This window comes from Cygnus olor, chromosome 2, assembly GCF_009769625.2.
Source record: "Cygnus olor isolate bCygOlo1 chromosome 2, bCygOlo1.pri.v2, whole genome shotgun sequence".
In the NCBI taxonomy this organism is placed as follows: Eukaryota; Metazoa; Chordata; class Aves; order Anseriformes; family Anatidae; genus Cygnus; species Cygnus olor.
Genome location: NC_049170.1, coordinates 3,524,324 through 3,541,647, shown reverse-complemented (window position 1 = coordinate 3,541,647; position 17,324 = coordinate 3,524,324). Strand labels below are relative to the sequence as shown.

General features: G+C 44.4%; 1 protein-coding gene across 5 annotated transcripts in view; it reads left to right on the top strand.

Moving 5' to 3' along the window:
* The first annotated feature begins 213 nt into the window (after positions 1-213).
* Positions 214-17,324, top strand: part of NKTR (natural killer cell triggering receptor) — a 39,192-nt gene continuing 22,081 nt past the window's right edge. For 2 of the 5 annotated variants that reach the window (XM_040549719.1, XM_040549714.1), the window contains exons 1-6: positions 214-299; positions 488-568; positions 8,169-8,243; positions 12,509-12,616; positions 13,508-13,552; positions 15,288-15,375. In XM_040549719.1, the coding sequence (XP_040405653.1) occupies positions 511-568; positions 8,169-8,243; positions 12,509-12,616; positions 13,508-13,552; positions 15,288-15,375 (374 nt within the window). In that variant the 5' untranslated portion in view covers positions 214-299; positions 488-510. Of the gene's footprint in view, positions 300-487; positions 569-8,168; positions 8,244-12,508; positions 12,617-13,507; positions 13,553-13,860; positions 13,889-15,287; positions 15,376-17,324 lie in introns of those variants that run through there. The other 3 variants (XM_040549715.1, XM_040549716.1, XM_040549717.1) reach the window with 2 other exon arrangements.

Below are 17,324 nucleotides of genomic sequence, written 5' to 3'. Positions count from 1 at the left end.
CCCGGGGAACGCAACATGGCCGCCCCCCGCGGGGGGTTCCTTCCCCTCAGGGAGCGGCGCGAAACCGCTGAGGGCGGGAGGGGGCGGGGGGGGAGGGGGGAGAGGAGGGGGCGGGGCGCGCACGCGCGCGGCGGGGCGGGGCGGGGCCGTGCCGAGCCGAGCCGGGCCAAGGGGCGGGGCCGTGCCAAAGGGGGGCAGGGGCGGGGGGCGGGGCCTGCGCGCGGCCGGTTCATGGCGCCCGGGCCGGGGGGGGGAGGGCGAGGGGGCGCGGAGCGGGGACAAAGCGCAGGGGCCGCCAGGTAAAGGGGGGGGCGGGGGGGAGAGGAGGGCGCCCCATTTTGTCCCGTTTTTTCCCTCCCCCCCCCCACCCCCTTCCTCCCCTCCCTCACACGGTGAGGGGAGAGGGTTCTCCTCACGGGGCCGGGCCCGGCCCGGCTCGGCTCGGCTCGGCTCGGCTCAGCCCCCGGCGGTTTCTCTCCGTGGGCAGGTGGTGAGGGCGAGGGGGCAGCCATGGGGGTGCAGGACCGGCCCCAGTGCTTCTTCGACATCGAGATCAACCGGGACCCAGGTACGGGGGGGCGGGGGGGGGATTTGGGGGGGGGGGGGGGGGGGGGGGGGGCTGGGGTAGGAGGAGCAGGAATTTGGGGGGGGGGTGAGGGGGCTGGGGGGGTGGCAGGGATTTGGGGGGCTGGCAGTAATTTGGGGAGCCTTTTGGGGCGTGTGGGGCTTTGGAAGGGGGTCTGGGTCCTGCTGGAAGTGCGCTAATTACCCCTAATTAACAGGGGGCTGCTGCCCCCCTCCTGCCCCGGGGTGGACATAAAGGGCCGGCATGCTTTAAAACAAGGAAAAGAAATGTCTCAGAGCTCCTCTTTTCCACATAGAAAGTGTGACCCGTGTGGCTAGCTGGGTGTTAGCCCTGCTGGCTCCTGGCTGCCGGGGGCTCCTGGTCCTGGGCTCCCAGCACCGGGTGCCTCCCGGCCCCGCCGCTCTCTCACAACAAGATTTCTTCGCCTCCTTGTGCTTTTGCTTTCATTTTCTGCCTCAGTCTTTCTCCAAAGGACTTAGAAAATGGAGATTTAAAAACTCTCTCCGCAGGTTTGCCTTGCGTTCAGGCACGGCTGTCAGGCGTTGGGCTTGCTCCCAAACTTCAGCCCAAATTCGGCTCCGGTGGCCTGAGAGGGCTCCTGTGTAAATCCCTTAAGGTTTACGTTTGAGTTCCTTTGGTTAGCATTTCAGAACTAATTTCTGATGAGAAAAACGCTAAAGGAAGTGGAGTTTTAACGCTGTGCTTTAAATCCAGATTTACTGTGGAATTAGGCTACTAAAAGCTGCTTTATTGTGGCGGGGTTTCTGGTGTGGGAGCTGTGGTTTGAGGCTGAGCCTTTGCCGAATTTCCATCTTTGGCAGGGATTTTCGATGGGGCTCCTCATCTGGGGAACCTCTCCTTACTGTCTGTATGCTCGCAGCCCCGTCCCCACTTGGTTTTCCCTCCTGTTTGTTACCTTCTTGTCCCTCCTCAGCCTTGTGAATCCCGAAGGCAGCAGGTTACCCCGTTTTCCCTCATATCTGCTAGGATTTGGTGGCTGGTGCTGCTGTCGGCGAGGAATCACGCTGTTACGTTCCTGGTGGTGCAGAGCTTAAGTTACCTGGCATAGGCGCGGGGCTCGGCTCCGTTGCTGCCAGTATTTATTTTCCCTTTAAAACAGGGTGAACGTGAAATGCAGAGCCCTGCTGCTTTTATTTCACCTGATTAATCACTCGTATTTTTGCAGGGAAGCATGTCAGTGAATAAAATACTGGTGCAGGACTCGTGTGTAACATGGCTATGCTACTGTATGCGAGCGTCTGTTTATCAATTTCCTATACAACTCTATCTCGGGAGGTAAAGTTGCATTTAAGAAACTTAAACATCACCCTTTGGCTGTGAGGTAACCTTCAAGAGCCGAATGAAGTGTGAATGATAGAACAGTGCTTCCAGATGACACGAAGCGTTAGCTCTGCGAGATGGAGTGTCCTGCTGATACTAGGGTGGTACTAATTTTAACTTCCAAACTGCCAGCAGTTTGCCAAATTAACATTTTGCTTATCTGGCCTTAATGTGATCGGTCTAGCTGCTTGTTTACTTTTATTGAATGTAGGGAGAAAGACCTGGAGGAAAGAACAGCGCTGCATTTCTTGCTAGCCAGGAGGTAAAGCATTGGCCCCTGCCCTGTACGCACTAAGAAATCAAAGTAACATCTCCCCAGAAAATGCAGAGAATCAGGACGTGCCTCTCGCTGCAGGAGGCATCTCGCCTGCAGGACAGGGAACTCTGTCGTTTTTGAGTGTTGATTGCTTGGAGACCATCGGTGTTCCCCCAACTCTCAGCTTTCCCTTCCCCGATTACGTTTACCCCGTGGCTGTGCAGATACCTGTAGCAATTAAAAATAGGAGCTCAGTGCACAGGTCAGGTTAGGAGGAGCCGCAAAAGGTGGTGTGTGAGGGGGAAGAGGAGTGCAGAGTGTGAATTAGTTCTGCTGTTTAACTAGATCCCTTACAAAACAGGGAGATGAATGGTGTGGCTTTGGTCGTGCTTTCAGAAGCTGCGTTACAGCTTTTGTGCCTCCGTGTCTGTTTGGTAACTTCAGCTGCAGAATCTCGAAATGAAACTTGTGTGCCTGCTGGTACGGGCTTCTTGCTCGGGGCAGACTCTGTAGGCTTGGTTTCAGTGTTTTCAGTGTAACTCGAAATTGAGACTACTTTAAATAAATTGCCTCTTCGTTTTCATGAACGCACGTTGTGGTATTTTTTTAAAAAGCAAAAGGAGATGAAATCAGGAATAAGGATGTGTTGTGATAGTTGCACAGGCAGCACTTGTCCCTCGTTTTGGGTCCCTCCCAGCTCAGACACCCAGAGCGTGCCCAAGTAAACTCCTTGCAGCAAGCCAAGAATCTGGGGATGGCAGCAGATGCCTCTCTAAATAATATTGGCTTTGCTCTGTGGTGCAAAACCTGTGTGGATCTCCTGTTCTGACCATGATACCCGAGCCTGACGCCTGGCTAGGGTGTCACGTATGTAGCCTGCTGATGTAGCAGTTTGTGTGGCCATGCCAATTTTTTCTTCCCCATTCGTGCTGCTGGCTGGCTTTGTCCATCAGAAAACACGTTACACTTGGGTTTGCTTTGTTTCGTCGCTCTTCACGATAGACTTTTCCTTATTCTTACCATTTTTTCTCGTGCCTTCTGTTGTTGCTTGACCTCTTGTTCATTTTTCCTTTCACTTTGGTTTCTTTTCGTCCCGTCGGTCCCTTTGTCAGGCAGGCTGTTCCTTCGTTACTTTTCTCCTCCTAGTCTCCAGTCTGAATTTACATTAAATAAGCTCCGCTGCAAAAGGCATCGCAGGACTGTCTGCATTAGTAGGGCCTGGGAGTCCTCATGGGGTCTTTCTTGCCCTTCCTGAGGAGACGAATTGTTCCCAGCTGGCTTCCCTTTAACTTCTAGCACTTGGAAGGCAGAAAGGTGCCGATGGGCAGGAAACAGATCCGTGCCTTGGCTGTCCGTGAACAGTTCGGCAATCCAATTGAGTGCTATATGTGAGTCAAAAGGACATACAGCATGGGGAACCCTAATTGCAGAGCGTGAGGGCTGTAGGATATAGCTAGAGTCTGTGGGGAGCTGGTTTAACAACGCTGAAATCCACTTGTTATATAAAACTGCTGTGGCCAGTGCAGGACGGAATCCCCCAAAGATTTGTCTGGAGGTCTAGGACAAGTTCAGTCGGTAAACGGGAGACCAAAGGGATCTCTCGTGCCTCTGGGGGAAGCCAGGAAGTATTTTCTCATTTTCTCTTTGCGAAACCGAAGCCAGTAAGTTGGTGTGAGCAATAGCGAAATGGTCGCTTTTGGGGAGATCGTGGAAGATTGGACCTGCGGATGCCTGGGGACGGGGCTTAGCAGAGGGCTGGGGAAGGAGGCTTGCAGAGGCTTTCCCTGCGAAGAGGGGTGGTGGAGGCACTAACAGCGCTGATGTGTCGAGACCTCTGCAGGTTTGGGCTCAGAGGACGTGCACCATCCATTGTTTTAACTGCTGTTTTGAATGAAATCTGCTCTTTTCCTGCAGGCAGCTTTCATTTTTTTCTCAAATCAGTAGCCACGCTCCCACTTTAAAGCAATCTTTTACGGTGTATATAACTTAGAATTCCCCAATTTAGGGATAAATAAATAAGCTCGTGAGATTAAAATAACTTCATTTTAGTGGGGTGCTATCGAAGTTGTTAGGCAAACGTACCCAAGCCCTTTGGCCTTGGGTAAACTTCCTGCTCTCAGCCTGCAGGGGCTGTGCCTTCGGGCTGTAACCCCGGGGTTGTAACCCCAGCTTTTTCCTCCAGCAGGGCCTTCCCCCCATATCCAGGGGAAATTCTGTGGCGTCTTCTTACCTGGCTTGCTCTGAGAAACCGGGAAAAGACAAGCGTGTTTAAATCTACTTTAAATAACTAGGTTTATTCTGGGAGTGTCTGAAATTGGCACCTTTGTGGCCTAAACCTAACGCGGGCGAGGGAAACAGCTTGTGTTCCCTGGGAAATGCACTCCGCAATATGTGGCTGTCTCCAGAGCTGGCTTCCGAACAGAAGTTAAGCATCTAAATGGGGGGGAAATCGCTGGGTAACCCCTTGAAATCGGTGATCGTTTTAACCAGCTGTGCTAGCAGGAGTGCTTAGTATGGTGTGGTGGGGATATTCCTATCCTGGATTCTTTACGGCTTCGTTTGAATCCAGAGCGAGCGTTTCCACGGCTGAAGGATTGAGGGGTTCAAAACCAAAAAGTTTTCGTCTTTCAGTCTGGAAATAGAGCATTGAAATAGGCCCGTATCTGGTCATTATGCTGTCTGGTCTCTCTAATTGGCGGAGCTCATTAGCTTTATGATAAATCTTTATGAAATCAGACTTCAAACCAACCTAGAATTTATCTGTACATCACTCACTGTAGTTAATTACAGCAACTTAAACGCTACTTTTACCACTTACTCTAATTTCTACCCCAAAATATCTTTAAGGTAAAAGCCTCCAGCAAATTAGAGTACTTATCCAAGTACAGGTTTGTGATTAAGAAGCAGATGTCAAGTTATAGTTGGCTAAACCTCCGTGGTGTGGCCAGCACAAAAAGCAAAGTGCTGTCAGAGCTGAGGCACGTCTGTGGAGCCGTGAGCTGGTGAGAATCGTCTTCCTGAGAGCAAAGTTAAGATTAAAATGACAAATAGCCTGCCTGCTTATCCAGTCTTACTCTAAAACAAGACTTTAATAGTTGGTATAACTTCCTTGCAGAGCTGGAAGACTTGTGGCTGAAGCTAGGTGAGTTTCATCGTCAGAAAACATAATTAATGCCAGTGTTCTTGCTTTGGTCTAGGAGCGAGCGACTTCTGCAGGCTCCTTGCTTGGCTACAGCCAACAGAGGAGCCGGTGTAGGTTTGTGAGCAGATGTCCCCCTATGGGGCAACTCTCGTCAGCAGGTTTTTGTTTCATTTAACTTTCAGTTCACGGCGTACAGTTGGTCGCAGCGAGCTCGTTCCCCATCCAGGTAACTTCAGCCTGCTACCAGGGAAATAAATCCGAAGGAACCACTGGAAATTCTCTGCACACAGTGACGGCGATTACTTCAGAGCAGAGGTGTCTAAATTAGAGTCAATTAGCAACACAGATGCTTTTTTTCACCTGTGGTCTGTCAGCGAGAGCCTCAGCTCCAGGTTTAAAACCAGCTGTTTCCCTTCTTCAGGGCGCAGGTCGAAGATGTCTGTAGGTTCGAAGCAGCCTTACAACAGATTTTTGTGCGTTAACAGCGGTAGCTCACGAGGTGCCTGTCAGATCAAGGTGTCAAAATGCGTTGGATCTCGTTGGCACGTTTTATTAACTGTTTACCCGGGGAAAATACAGCCTTTCCCTGGCAGTGCTGTTGGTGCAGCTCAGGTAAGGTACGGGCAGCAGCCCACCAGGTGGGCGCGCAGCGTGTGGCTGGTGTGGGTGTAAGCACACCGCCGCGTTTCCTACAATGGGAAATAGGAGGGTGAGAGCGCTGCAGGCGATGGGGGGAAGAGATTTCCTTCATTTTTGAACTGCTTCCTTATTTTTTAAGATTTTTTTTTTTTTTAGACTTTTGATGCTGTGCGGTGTAGTTCGTAGGGGCTGAAGGGCACGATGCGGTGCAGATGTTAGTGACAAAGCACTGGAAGTCCTGAAATCACGGTACCTTCGTTATGGACCTCTCTTTAGTTCTTGAAGATGTCAAGGCAGAACTTCACGAGGGAGTTCTTCCACCAGAAGACAGAAGTGGGGTGCGTGCTGCTTAGGGTGCTGGCTGCCGTGCCCTGGTGTGTAGGATGGAGCCCGCTTCTGCGCTTCGTGCCTGGGGGCTGAGGTCCCTCCTGGTGGCAGCAGCACCCCTGGGTTATTGGGCAGCTCTCACCCTGGTGCAGCAGCAGCTGCTCTTTGTTTTTCTGCTCTTGGTGCAAGGGGGATTGTGCCATTTCCCCTCCCAGGAGGATACTTCCTGCGGTGGATGCAGGAGGGGACACGCGCGTGGCTTTCGGAAGCACCCTCACCGCTCAGGTCAGCGCTTCTGCAAACAGGAATGGGGTTTCTCTTGCCCTAAATTGCTGGGCTCACAATGCGAATGGAAAACTTTTGGTACTTAACTGCCTTCTCTTTGTGTTCTTGCGTGGATCTTCAATGCACGTCGCTTACAATGGATCCTTCACGTCCAAATAGCTGTCCTTTCACGGTGGCAGTTACAGCTGCTGCTGTTTAATCTGGACTCACTGAACATTTGCTATTTCTTCCTGCTTTGAAGACTGTCCCTACCCATTTCCTTCAGTCTTTCCTGCTGTAACAGCTCCTCAGAGAATATTCTCGCTGCAGCTAATGAAGTGCAGGCGTTTCAACAGCTGAAGGCATCTTGAATTTTTGTCTAAGCGTTCAAAATAAAGGTGATCTCTGTGGTAGGTCTCACTTGTCCCCTAGCTTTTTGAACCAAAAATACTCCTCGTTGGCAATCGTATATATTTGGACAAGGCTTTAAAATTGAATGCGGTGTCTTAGGAGCCTCTTGGAACGGATCTTGGTGCTGAAGTATTGAGTAAAATAAGTCTGAATTTTTATTTTCCTTTGAGGGAAGGAAAAGAGAAAATATTTCTTAGAGTAGTTACTGTTTAAATAATTATGTTGAAGTCTTACCAGCGTATGCCACTAGAGGGTAGTGCTCATTTAGAAATTATTCCTGGTTGTCTTCTAATGTTGGCCAGCAGCGTGGTATTTATTGCTGATTTCACAGCCTGTAGAGAGAACAACAACTTTGCTAATTACACATTTCTGTAAGATTTTCTGTCTGGGAGCATTTAGAGTTTTGCTTTAGAAATGTAAGTCCCAATATCTTGTAAAATAATATAAAAAATGAGAAACAGTTCAAAATGAGTTTTTCTCCACTCTGCAGTGTTTTAATAGATTTCCGAGGCGCACAGCGTAAGTACTACCAGTAGTGTGGGAGTAGCTGTGCTGAGGGTGGGAATTACTCTGCTCATTTCGTGTAGGGAGGAAGTAGTGTTTGTATTTGGCAACTGGAGCATTCGTTAGTCCTGAAACAGCTAGTGCTGTTCCACCTCGCCTGTCTTTCTTTTTTCCTGCTCAGTTCATCTGTTGCACCCTTCTAACCAAAAGGTTTGAGGCCAAGAGTTCAATGTACTTATAATCCTTGACACAATGTGGGGCTAAGTTGGATTCTTTTAAGTGATGGTCACATGGAAAACTGCAGAGGCATAATCATGTACTTGCATAAACTTAGCACTTCTTAAAAAAAAAAAAAAAGACCCCAGCTGTCTGAGGACCTGCACTCCTGACAACTCTTTTTCCCAGAGCAGAAGTTAATTGACACAACAGAGGTTTAAGCAAGTTGGTTTGGCTTCCAAGGCTGAAATCAAAATGAAATCATTGGGATTTTTGATATTGCTTAATCTTCATTTCTAGCAATTGTAATATCTCCTGCCACATGGCTTGATGTTTACATATTTGAGGTGTCTTCGTATTCTGTGTGATAAAATAACTTTTTCCCACAAAACTCATGTCAAAATATGCTGACTTGTTTAGATGCAGTTTTTTATATCATCATGAAGTATTATAAAACTTTTATTTCTTTTTTAATCTTCTAGTTGGTCGAATTATGTTTCAGCTCTTCTCAGATATATGTCCAAAGACTTGCAAAAACTTCCTTTGCTTATGCTCGGGTAAGTAGCATGCTTGCATTTAAGAATTTTAATGTTTCTTACGATTACTGTTTGTTTCAACAAGCATAAACCATAGCTAAATAACAGTGCAAATGTTTTATGTTCTTTTTTTCCTGGTAAGAGCAAAGCTGGGACGTGTTAGTGCAGAGGATGACTTGAAGAACACTGATACCCTGTTACTCAGTTAGAGTAGCGGAGATTCTGCATATAATTCATCGGGCCAAATTAAGTTCGTGGAGCAAAAAGATATTTCCTGAACCTAATGTGGGGCTTCTTTAGATAGAAGTGATTGGTAAGTGTGAGGCTGTGGTGGGATTATTGATCGCTCAAGCTGCACATGTGTAAAAGATGACCAGGACTTGACAACTTCCCAGGACAGACATTACGAGATCGTGTCATTGCACAGCACGCCGGTGATGTATGGCTTGATACCATGTCAAATTCTGCTTACTCTCATACCAAGAAAGTGTATTTTAGGTTCACAGGAGTGCTACACGGGGATCAGAAGAGAGAAGCATCTGTTAAATGTGAAGAGAAGACGTCTTCATTTTTAGCGAAATGAAGGACTGAGTGGGAACGTGATGATCCCTTAAAAATCCTGGGGTTGTTTGAGGGGGAAAGAAAGAATAGATCTGGGAAATCAAAGGACAGCGTTAGTAAAATAATGACTGGGTCTAATCTTTTACACATTTTTTTAAGCAGGAATTAACATTTTTGAAAGGCTTCTAATGATCGGAAGAGTGAGGGTAGGAAGGGCTTGGTGGTTTTTTGATCCACGCTGTTCCCTGGTGAATTTGCAACCGTAAGTTAAAGATCAGCCTTGATGAGGTTATTACAGGAACTGCTGCGTGGTATTTATGCGAAGGATGCGTTATGTGGTTTGTTGGTCTTGTGTACAGGAATGCTCAAGTACTTGTAGCATACCTTAAATCAACTGCATCAACGAAGCCTCTTTGTATGTGAAGTAACTGTTCTCTGGATGATTCAAACTTTCCTGCGAGACCTTCCAGACGGCATTCCAGTGCCTGGCTTTAGTGAACAGCTTTCAGCTAACCGTTTATGGGGGACATTTATTTGCTGATATCCTTGTACGTTAACTTCTTGAAGCCTGTCCTGTCAGGGCTCAAATCCCAGAATGTGACACATTCCAGATAACATCTGACAAGATTTCGGGGTCTTGCATCACTACGAACTTGTGGAGGGGACAGTATGTAACTCAATTTTTTTTGAGGTGTGTGTAGTGATGCCTCGTCTTTTTTGGTCATTGAAGAGAGACCTGGGGATAGACTGGGAAGGGGGAAGAAAGTTAAGACTACCGTAGAAAAATGGGCAGCTTCCTTGTAATTTTTCTTAATCAGAATAGATAACGGAAGATGAGAAATAAGATGGAGTAGCAGACCGAATAGCATAGTGTCTGAGCCTCAAGTCCTTCATCTTGTTTTTGTTTAAACCCTTACAGCAGCTTTGCTAGAAAAAGTTAGACGGAAATAAAAGACAAAGGAAGGAAAAGGTATTGGAGATCACAGGCAATGAAACAAGTACTTAGCAGAATAATTAAAGTTTCACAGCTTTGTGTTGCATCCCTTTTTGAATTGTGTTCTGCAGCTGGCTGTACAGGTTTCGTTGAAGTCTCCAGCTAGAACCTGTGTTTCAGTTAGCAAAACGTTTGAAAGATAGCACGGAGTCCTGAGGTCTAATGTAGAGATCAAACTCAGACCTAAAAGCTACCTGAAACGCTGGTTTCATTCCTGCAAATGTTTGTGGTTGTGTGCTCACAGGATGGAGTTATATTTGCTAGGTGTTTTTAAAAACTTGCTTATGTATTTTCCCCCCTCATAATTTAATTATTTATATAGAGAAGCCTGGAGTAACATTTTTTTTAATTTTGGTGTAATTAACGATGAAGAGAGTTAAATTGCATTCACTGCTTTTGCCAGTAGAAGCCACCTCTCTGCTGCCATGCTACTTCTCAAGTTTGAACTTGGGATTTTGGGGTTTAGAGCCTAGCATCGTGCAGCTAACATTAATCCTTACCTTGTTCGCACCAGTCACACCTGTGCTGCTCTTCTGTTTGCTCGCATTTCTTCCTATCAGTTGCTCTGTCTGCCTGCTTCTCCTTGACAGGTTCTTCCAGTCCGTTTGTTACTGCTAATCGTGCATGCCACCTCTGCCCTCTTTTCTCGTCCTTTCTGTATCTCTGTTGCCTCAGCACCCGAGCTACGAACCTGCAGCCCGAGGATGCTGTCTGCTGCGTGGCGCCGCAGGTGACCGCTGTGGCCAGGAGCAGCAGGCCAGGTTTAGGGTCATTCGTGCTCTTCGCAGCAGGATCCAGCAGCGCTGGCACATCTTTCTGCCTGTCCCCAGGGACGGATGCAGCTTTGTGGTTTGACCTCTACTTCTGTGTTTGCCTAGACTGTGTTAGGGGGTTTTCCAAGCCTGTCTTCAGAAGAGCAGCAGTTCAGTGGTGGGAGATGAAGGTGAGATCACGTATACCTCTGGCAACCAGAGCTGAAATGAGGGCTGCTTTAACTTCTTGGGCTTTTAAGCTGCTACACCATCCTCAGAGACGAAATAAGTCACTTTTAGGAGCTGGGCTTCCCCGACTCCTTTCACTTCTGACAGCCAGATCCGTTTAGTCAGCATGAAAGCCTGGGTTCCTGTCAGGTATATCTTTTACTCTTATCTTTGCTCTTTGCAAGAAAACCTTGAATCATTGGAGATTTACCCAATACAGGGTCGTTTCCTGGTGTTGACATCCTGCTGCAGTCTTACACAAGGACTACGCTTATTTAAGGAAGTAGATAATAGAGAGGGGGTGATATCCCATTATTCTGGACAATATAATCAAGGTAATAGAATACCTTAGCAGCAGGCTGTGAGCATTGCATGTTTGCATAATACTTAACTGCTGCATGCTAGGTGGATCTAGCATGTTATTTTGCTTCAAGACATGTGGGTACCCACCTGCGCTGTAGCTGGTGAAGGCATCGTGGCTTCTTAGTGTCGTGTTTCCCCACTTTTCCTGCTGGGGACCTCACAGACACTTGGCTGGGGCTGTGCACGGCCATCCCCTCATTGTGAAGAGGGGTTTCACTTGTTTCAGAGCAACGTGGTGTGTCCCGAGAGAGAGAGACCGGAGGTCAGGGTTTCAAAAGCTGTGCCCATCGCCATGCCCCTGCTGCACCCTCCATAATCTGTGAAGCAAACGTGGAGGTCAGAAACAGGTGGAGGAGGACAGGGTGATTCTGGCTGCCTTCCTGCAGCCTGACGTTGTCACAAATAGGCCTGGCTCCTGGGAAGGAATGCTGTCTGCCTTGATAGCAAGACGCTCCTTGCATTTAAATTAAACATCTGCAAATGCCAGTTTGCAAGTCCAGATCTTTCAGTCCCCTCCCAGATAAACAAAAATCTGCTTCTTGGAGCTTAGTCAGGAGCTTGCCTTCCTATAATCTCAACAGGAGACTGCTGTTGGGCACCTGGAGCAGAATACCTGGGATTAGGTTGGCAGTGCAGGGTGGTGAGAGGGCCTGAAACTGAAGTTTACCTGTCAGAGGTAGAAGGGAACTTCGGTAAAGGTCCTTGTGTTGTGCTCTCCTCAGATGATGGATTATCCCTTACAGTCTCAGAGTAACAACTTTTCATCCATCCCATGTCCAAGTGATTTGCAGCACGTGGAAAGAATTCTTTAGGCAGGGAGGAAGCAAGTAGGTAGGGCTGTAGGAGCTCTTAGCGGACCAAGAAACTAAGACTTCTTAACACAAACTTGGGGCTTATATGTGTTGACCTAATTTGTTCCCTGACTGGGGTCTATACAAGTGTCTCCTGTAAACAAATGTTTCCTACTAACTGGGGTCTCTGCACTCCCAGTCCTCATACCCCCGTCCGGGTGCCTAGTGGCATAATTCTTCCAAACTTTGGAAGATATTTTAATGCAGGTTGAGGTGCTGGGATGTCTTTCTCAGAAATCAGCAGGCTTGGATTACAGCTGCGCCATGTATCTGTCCACTGAGCTCCACTTTGTAGGGAATTTCATGCTCAGAAATTATTTTGAAGAAGCCTAACTTTTGCTTGTGCCTACTTGAGTCACCTTGCAAAAGACTATGCTGTTAATGGGAGGTGAAGAAGCAACAGGTAGCGCTGCTTTATCTTTTATAGCTGTTATTTTATGTGTCTCATGTTCATTAGCACTAGAGGGCTAGAGCACTAAAATCCTTGAATTTGTTCGGTGACAGTCTGTGGATTCTTTTTGTTTAAACTTCTTGCAGGTGAGAAAGGAATTGGCAAAACAACTGGCAAGAAGCTGTGTTACAAAGGCACTACATTCCATCGCGTGGTTAAAAACTTCATGATTCAGGGTGGGGACTTCAGCGAAGGTAAAATACACCTTTAAAACCTAGGTGTTTTAAATGGAACGGAGATATTGTCTATGTGGTTATAACATAATTTTGGAATACATCGTGGAAGTATTAAAAATGCCATGAAAATACTTCATTTGCTGAGAAGTATAGCGTAGATCCCCTGTGTCTTCATTAATTTCTGAGGTTCTAAAATGTTTCAACCAAAGTGATACCTCTCATCTCAGTGGTAGTACTAGCAACGCTCATTACTGCTTTATTGATACAAGGACCTTTCTGAACAAGTTAAAGTGGGGGGAAAAAAGGGAGTAAATGAGCTAGAAATGTTTAATGAATAAGTCTTCTTTTAAAAGCAGGTTTTCCAAGAGTGTTTCCTTCCCCGCAGTATGTGCACAACATGATGTTTCAACTGGTTGTCCTGTGAAATACCTGTCAAAGTGTCTGTTATCCTCTATCTTGAAGTCTTCTAATGGATAAAAATGGGTGGTGGGAGAATATACTGTGTTGAGAGTCAAGTAGAAGTAAAGATGCCTTTTAAAAAAACCCTTTTCTCATCTGTTCCAGTGGTCTCAGCTGCTCTGAGCAGGACAAGATCATTGGTCATGCCCACTGTCCTTTTTTTGGTTGTCATTGTATTTTCTGTTGCTGCTGCTCTAGCAAATGGCAGTGGAGCCTCACTTCAGGTTTTCTAGTGTTCAGAAGCACGAAAGCAGTCTTCATTTTCAATATTCTGAGTGTCAGCAGGACAGTGAACTGCATAACAAACAGCCCTGCCTTTTAATTAAGGGGCATATGCTCATGTATTAGTAACTGGCTGGCGTGTCCTGGTGTCTTATAACTTGGTGGAATGTTACATGCAGTGTTTTATAAACTGAACAAAAGGTTTAATCCATGCTTTTTAATGCACAGGTAATGGAAAAGGAGGTGAATCTATTTATGGTGGCTATTTTAAAGGTAAGAGCAAGTATATTTTTCCATATTCTCAGCTCAGTTGTGAGATAAGCCTCGATTCCCAAGATACTTAATGAGAAGAGTTCTACTTATACATCACCTTTTGCATGAAACTAATGTTGCATGAGAATTATTTTTATATGCATGACTTTCAGAGTTTTTTTTTTGTAATATTTAACTTTAACTGACAATTAATTAAGGCTAACATTATTGATTAAACATGACTTTCAGCATGGAGGTTAGGCAACTTTATTCATGAATAAACTCCTATCTTCCTGCCTAAAACTGTCAACATATTCTTTTGTTTATAGAGAATGTGGTCTTTTGCAAAATGAAAAGGTAAGAGACAAAAGCTCAGTAACACAAATTCAAACTCTGTTCCCCTGTACCTTCCCTAGTAAATATATAGACAACTGATACATCCCTTTGTAGATGGATATCTGTGTTGCTTGGACAAACGAAGAGTTCTGTGTCTAACCTTTGTGAGGGTTAATGACTTAATCTGGGAAAGAATTACTGGCATAATTTTCAGTTCTAAACAATTATTTCTTCTTTTTAACGTCCCTTTTCTCCCCTCCCCTGTTCAAGGTTTGTATGCTTAGTGCTCATTTCCAAGTGTTTGACTTTGTTTATATGCTACGTGAGTTATTTTACTTGGAAAGAAGTTTTAATGTGCGCTTACCTTTTTAATCTGTTGTTGGAAAGAAAATGGTGATTTTTTTTATAAAGTATTCATTTAAGGACATAATTCTTTCTTGCAGGGAAAAAAAACAGGTAGTTACTATGGTATTGAAGTGTTAATAAAGGCACTGTGTACATAACAGCCCACTGGTTCTGAATGTTTTGCAAGCAGGTCTGGGTGGCTAAGTGCATGCGGTTAAGTTTGAAAGACAGATGAGTATTGCAGTCTCTAGTCAAAAGAAGCTCTTGAATAGAAAAAATTGCTAAGATCTTACTAGCCTTAGTTTCTAAAGAGTGTACTAAAGGTGGTAAGTGCTGAGCACGCAGTATCGTGTTTTGGTATGTAAAATAACAGCTGTGTATGCTCAAACTATTTTTAGCTTTGAAAACAAATTTTCGAAAATTACCTGCTTTAATATTAACGCTGTAAAAACAGAAGTCCTCTTTAATTCACTGGAATATGAAATACATGTTTAGTTTTAATTGGATTTACATTTAGGTTGAAGGAAGAATGTATTATTTGGTCTCTCTTTCAGGTATCTAGGGGTCTGGGGGTTTGTTTTGTTTTTTTTTTTCCTTATGTGTTTTGATGCATCCAGCTTGGGATTGATAGGTGGCTGTCTTTTAACTTGCCATTCCAGGGATATGGCTGTTTCAGTAGATCTTTCTACCTGAGGTGCCTGCTGTGTAAATAACAGTATCATTTATGTTTTGTTTTAGCATAGCAGTAAGTCTACCAACTTTATTTTATTGAGAAAATGCTGGATTTAAATTTAAGTCTGAGGATCAAGTGCTTACTGAGAACACTAATGATGAGTTTAATTTTTTCCATTAGAGAAGTTCTTGCTATTTCTGAGACTTTATTTGGGAAATGTTTTCTGTATTGAATTTTTCTACTGTAACTTTTGAGTCTTCATTAGATTTATGTTTTTTCCAACCTGTTCAAGTTTCTTTAGCGGCGGAAGAATTTCTCCTTGTAGCACCCATAAGTTGCTAAGAAAATTACTCGTATTCCTTGTCAGGGAAAATCTGACAAACATATTTTTTCTTCAAACAGATGAAAACTTTATTCTCAAACATGACAGAGCGTTCCTTTTGTCAATGGCAAACCGAGGGAAACATACCAATGGTTCCCAATTTTTCATGTGAGTAGATGTAATGTGATAGTTGAGCTTTTGTTAAACAGAGGAGCGCTGTTCATGAGAAAGATGGTATTGCTAAATTACCTATAACGATGTTATCCACCTTATTTTGAATAGGGTCGAGTGGGTGCCTCCTGTGTGATCTATAATAGGAAACATCAGTTCTCACGACTTGCTTGTGGCATTCATTTAGGATAGAAGCAGGTGCTACATGATTGCTCCTTGTTCATTGCTTTTTACTGAAAGTATGGCTATGCTATTGTGTGCTCTTAGCGTCCAGAAAATAATAGATTCTTTGGTTTTGTGCGTACCAACCACATTTTAATAGAATATCTGCAAATTACAATGCTGAGCATTGTGTGCAGAAAGGAGTGAGATCTGTGATAGAGATGGTTTGTATGGTTTTGTACGTGCCCTTCAAAGTCCTATTATTTATTTTGGGGGGGGGGGAGGAGGGAGGAAGGGGAATGTCATTTTATTTGGAGAGAGCACTTTATTTTTTCCCTTTGGAGTATTTGTTCCAGACATGATTTTCTTCTGCGTTGCTGGATAGTACTGTTCATACACACATACTATTTACTTTGGTCCCATCACTATGGAAAATAATGTGCTGAAAATGAAGTTTTCCCGTATCTTAATAAAAAAAAAAAATCAATCTATTCCAGTATATAGCCACATTCTATTATTTTGCAGAAAATGCATGACTCTGTCATGAATAAATGGTCAAGTCTGATGTAAATTGGAGTCTGTTGATTAAAGTAGTTATATTCTAGGTCCAATAGTGGTATTTAAGGTTACTAACGTTTGTTGATATTCATCCTGTTAACTCCCTTCTAAAAATGTTGCCAAGTCTGATGTAAATTGGAGTCTTTTTGATTAAAGTAGTTGTATTCTAGGTCCAATATTAGTATTTAAGGCTGCTAATGTTTATGTCAATATTCATCCTGTTAACTCCCTTCTAAAAATGGCCTTCTGTTAATGTTTAACAGTTTCTGTTTGGGAAGATGTAGTTTATAACTTTGGGCTTTTGCTGAGAACTTTCATTGTGAAATAACGACGGTGTTTTCAAAATTAAACTTCACTGTAGTTGCTTAGCTCTAAAAACTTTTTTTCTTTGCCATCTTTCTTGGGGGATAAGAGTGAATGGCGCTTCCCTGTCCTCAAAAGAGTAAATTCTCCTGAAGAATATTCCTTTTTTCCTTTGCCTGAAAAGAGCTTCAGTATGATACAGTGAAGTTCAGATAAGAGACATTTTTAGGTCTCTTCCTAAAGAATGCCCTAAAAATGGAAAATTAATGAGAAACCTAAGAGTGAGTTTTTCAGTTACTCCTGTTCTTTCTGTAGAGAGAGAACTGTGTCAAAAGCTTATTTTCTGTTAACCTTCAAACCAACTTCTAAGTGATATGCTTTCTTACATTTATCCATTCAGATTTACTGTATATACTACTATGAAAATCTCTAGACAAAAAGTCATTTTAAAAGCTCTCTACAAGACACAGGTTTGCTATTTATTACTTGGTGATATCTGATTCTCTTGTCACAATTTTCCATTTTTAAGCTTATCTGAACAATACACATCAAAACTTAATGATGCTACATCAATCAAGAAGCTATCATTTGAGGGCTCTAAAGTTTCTTTTCATTCCTGTATTTAATTCAGATGTCTTCCTCTTTCAGTTATGATAGTCTCAGCTTACTTGTTCAATTTTAATGGACTTAAAACGCCCTGCCTCTCACCACGCAGAGGAACAACCTAAGCTTGTGTCAGATGCTAAATTATAGTTTATGTACGAAGACAAAATTAATAGTGTTTGAGAGTACTTTTTACCAAATATGAAAGTATTTTAAAATATGTTAATGTTTCTCAAAGAATTCTTTTTCTTAATCATTGTAGTGAGAAAGCTTTATGGTTTGGGAATTCAGGCAGAGTAAGGCATAATCATCTCCACGGA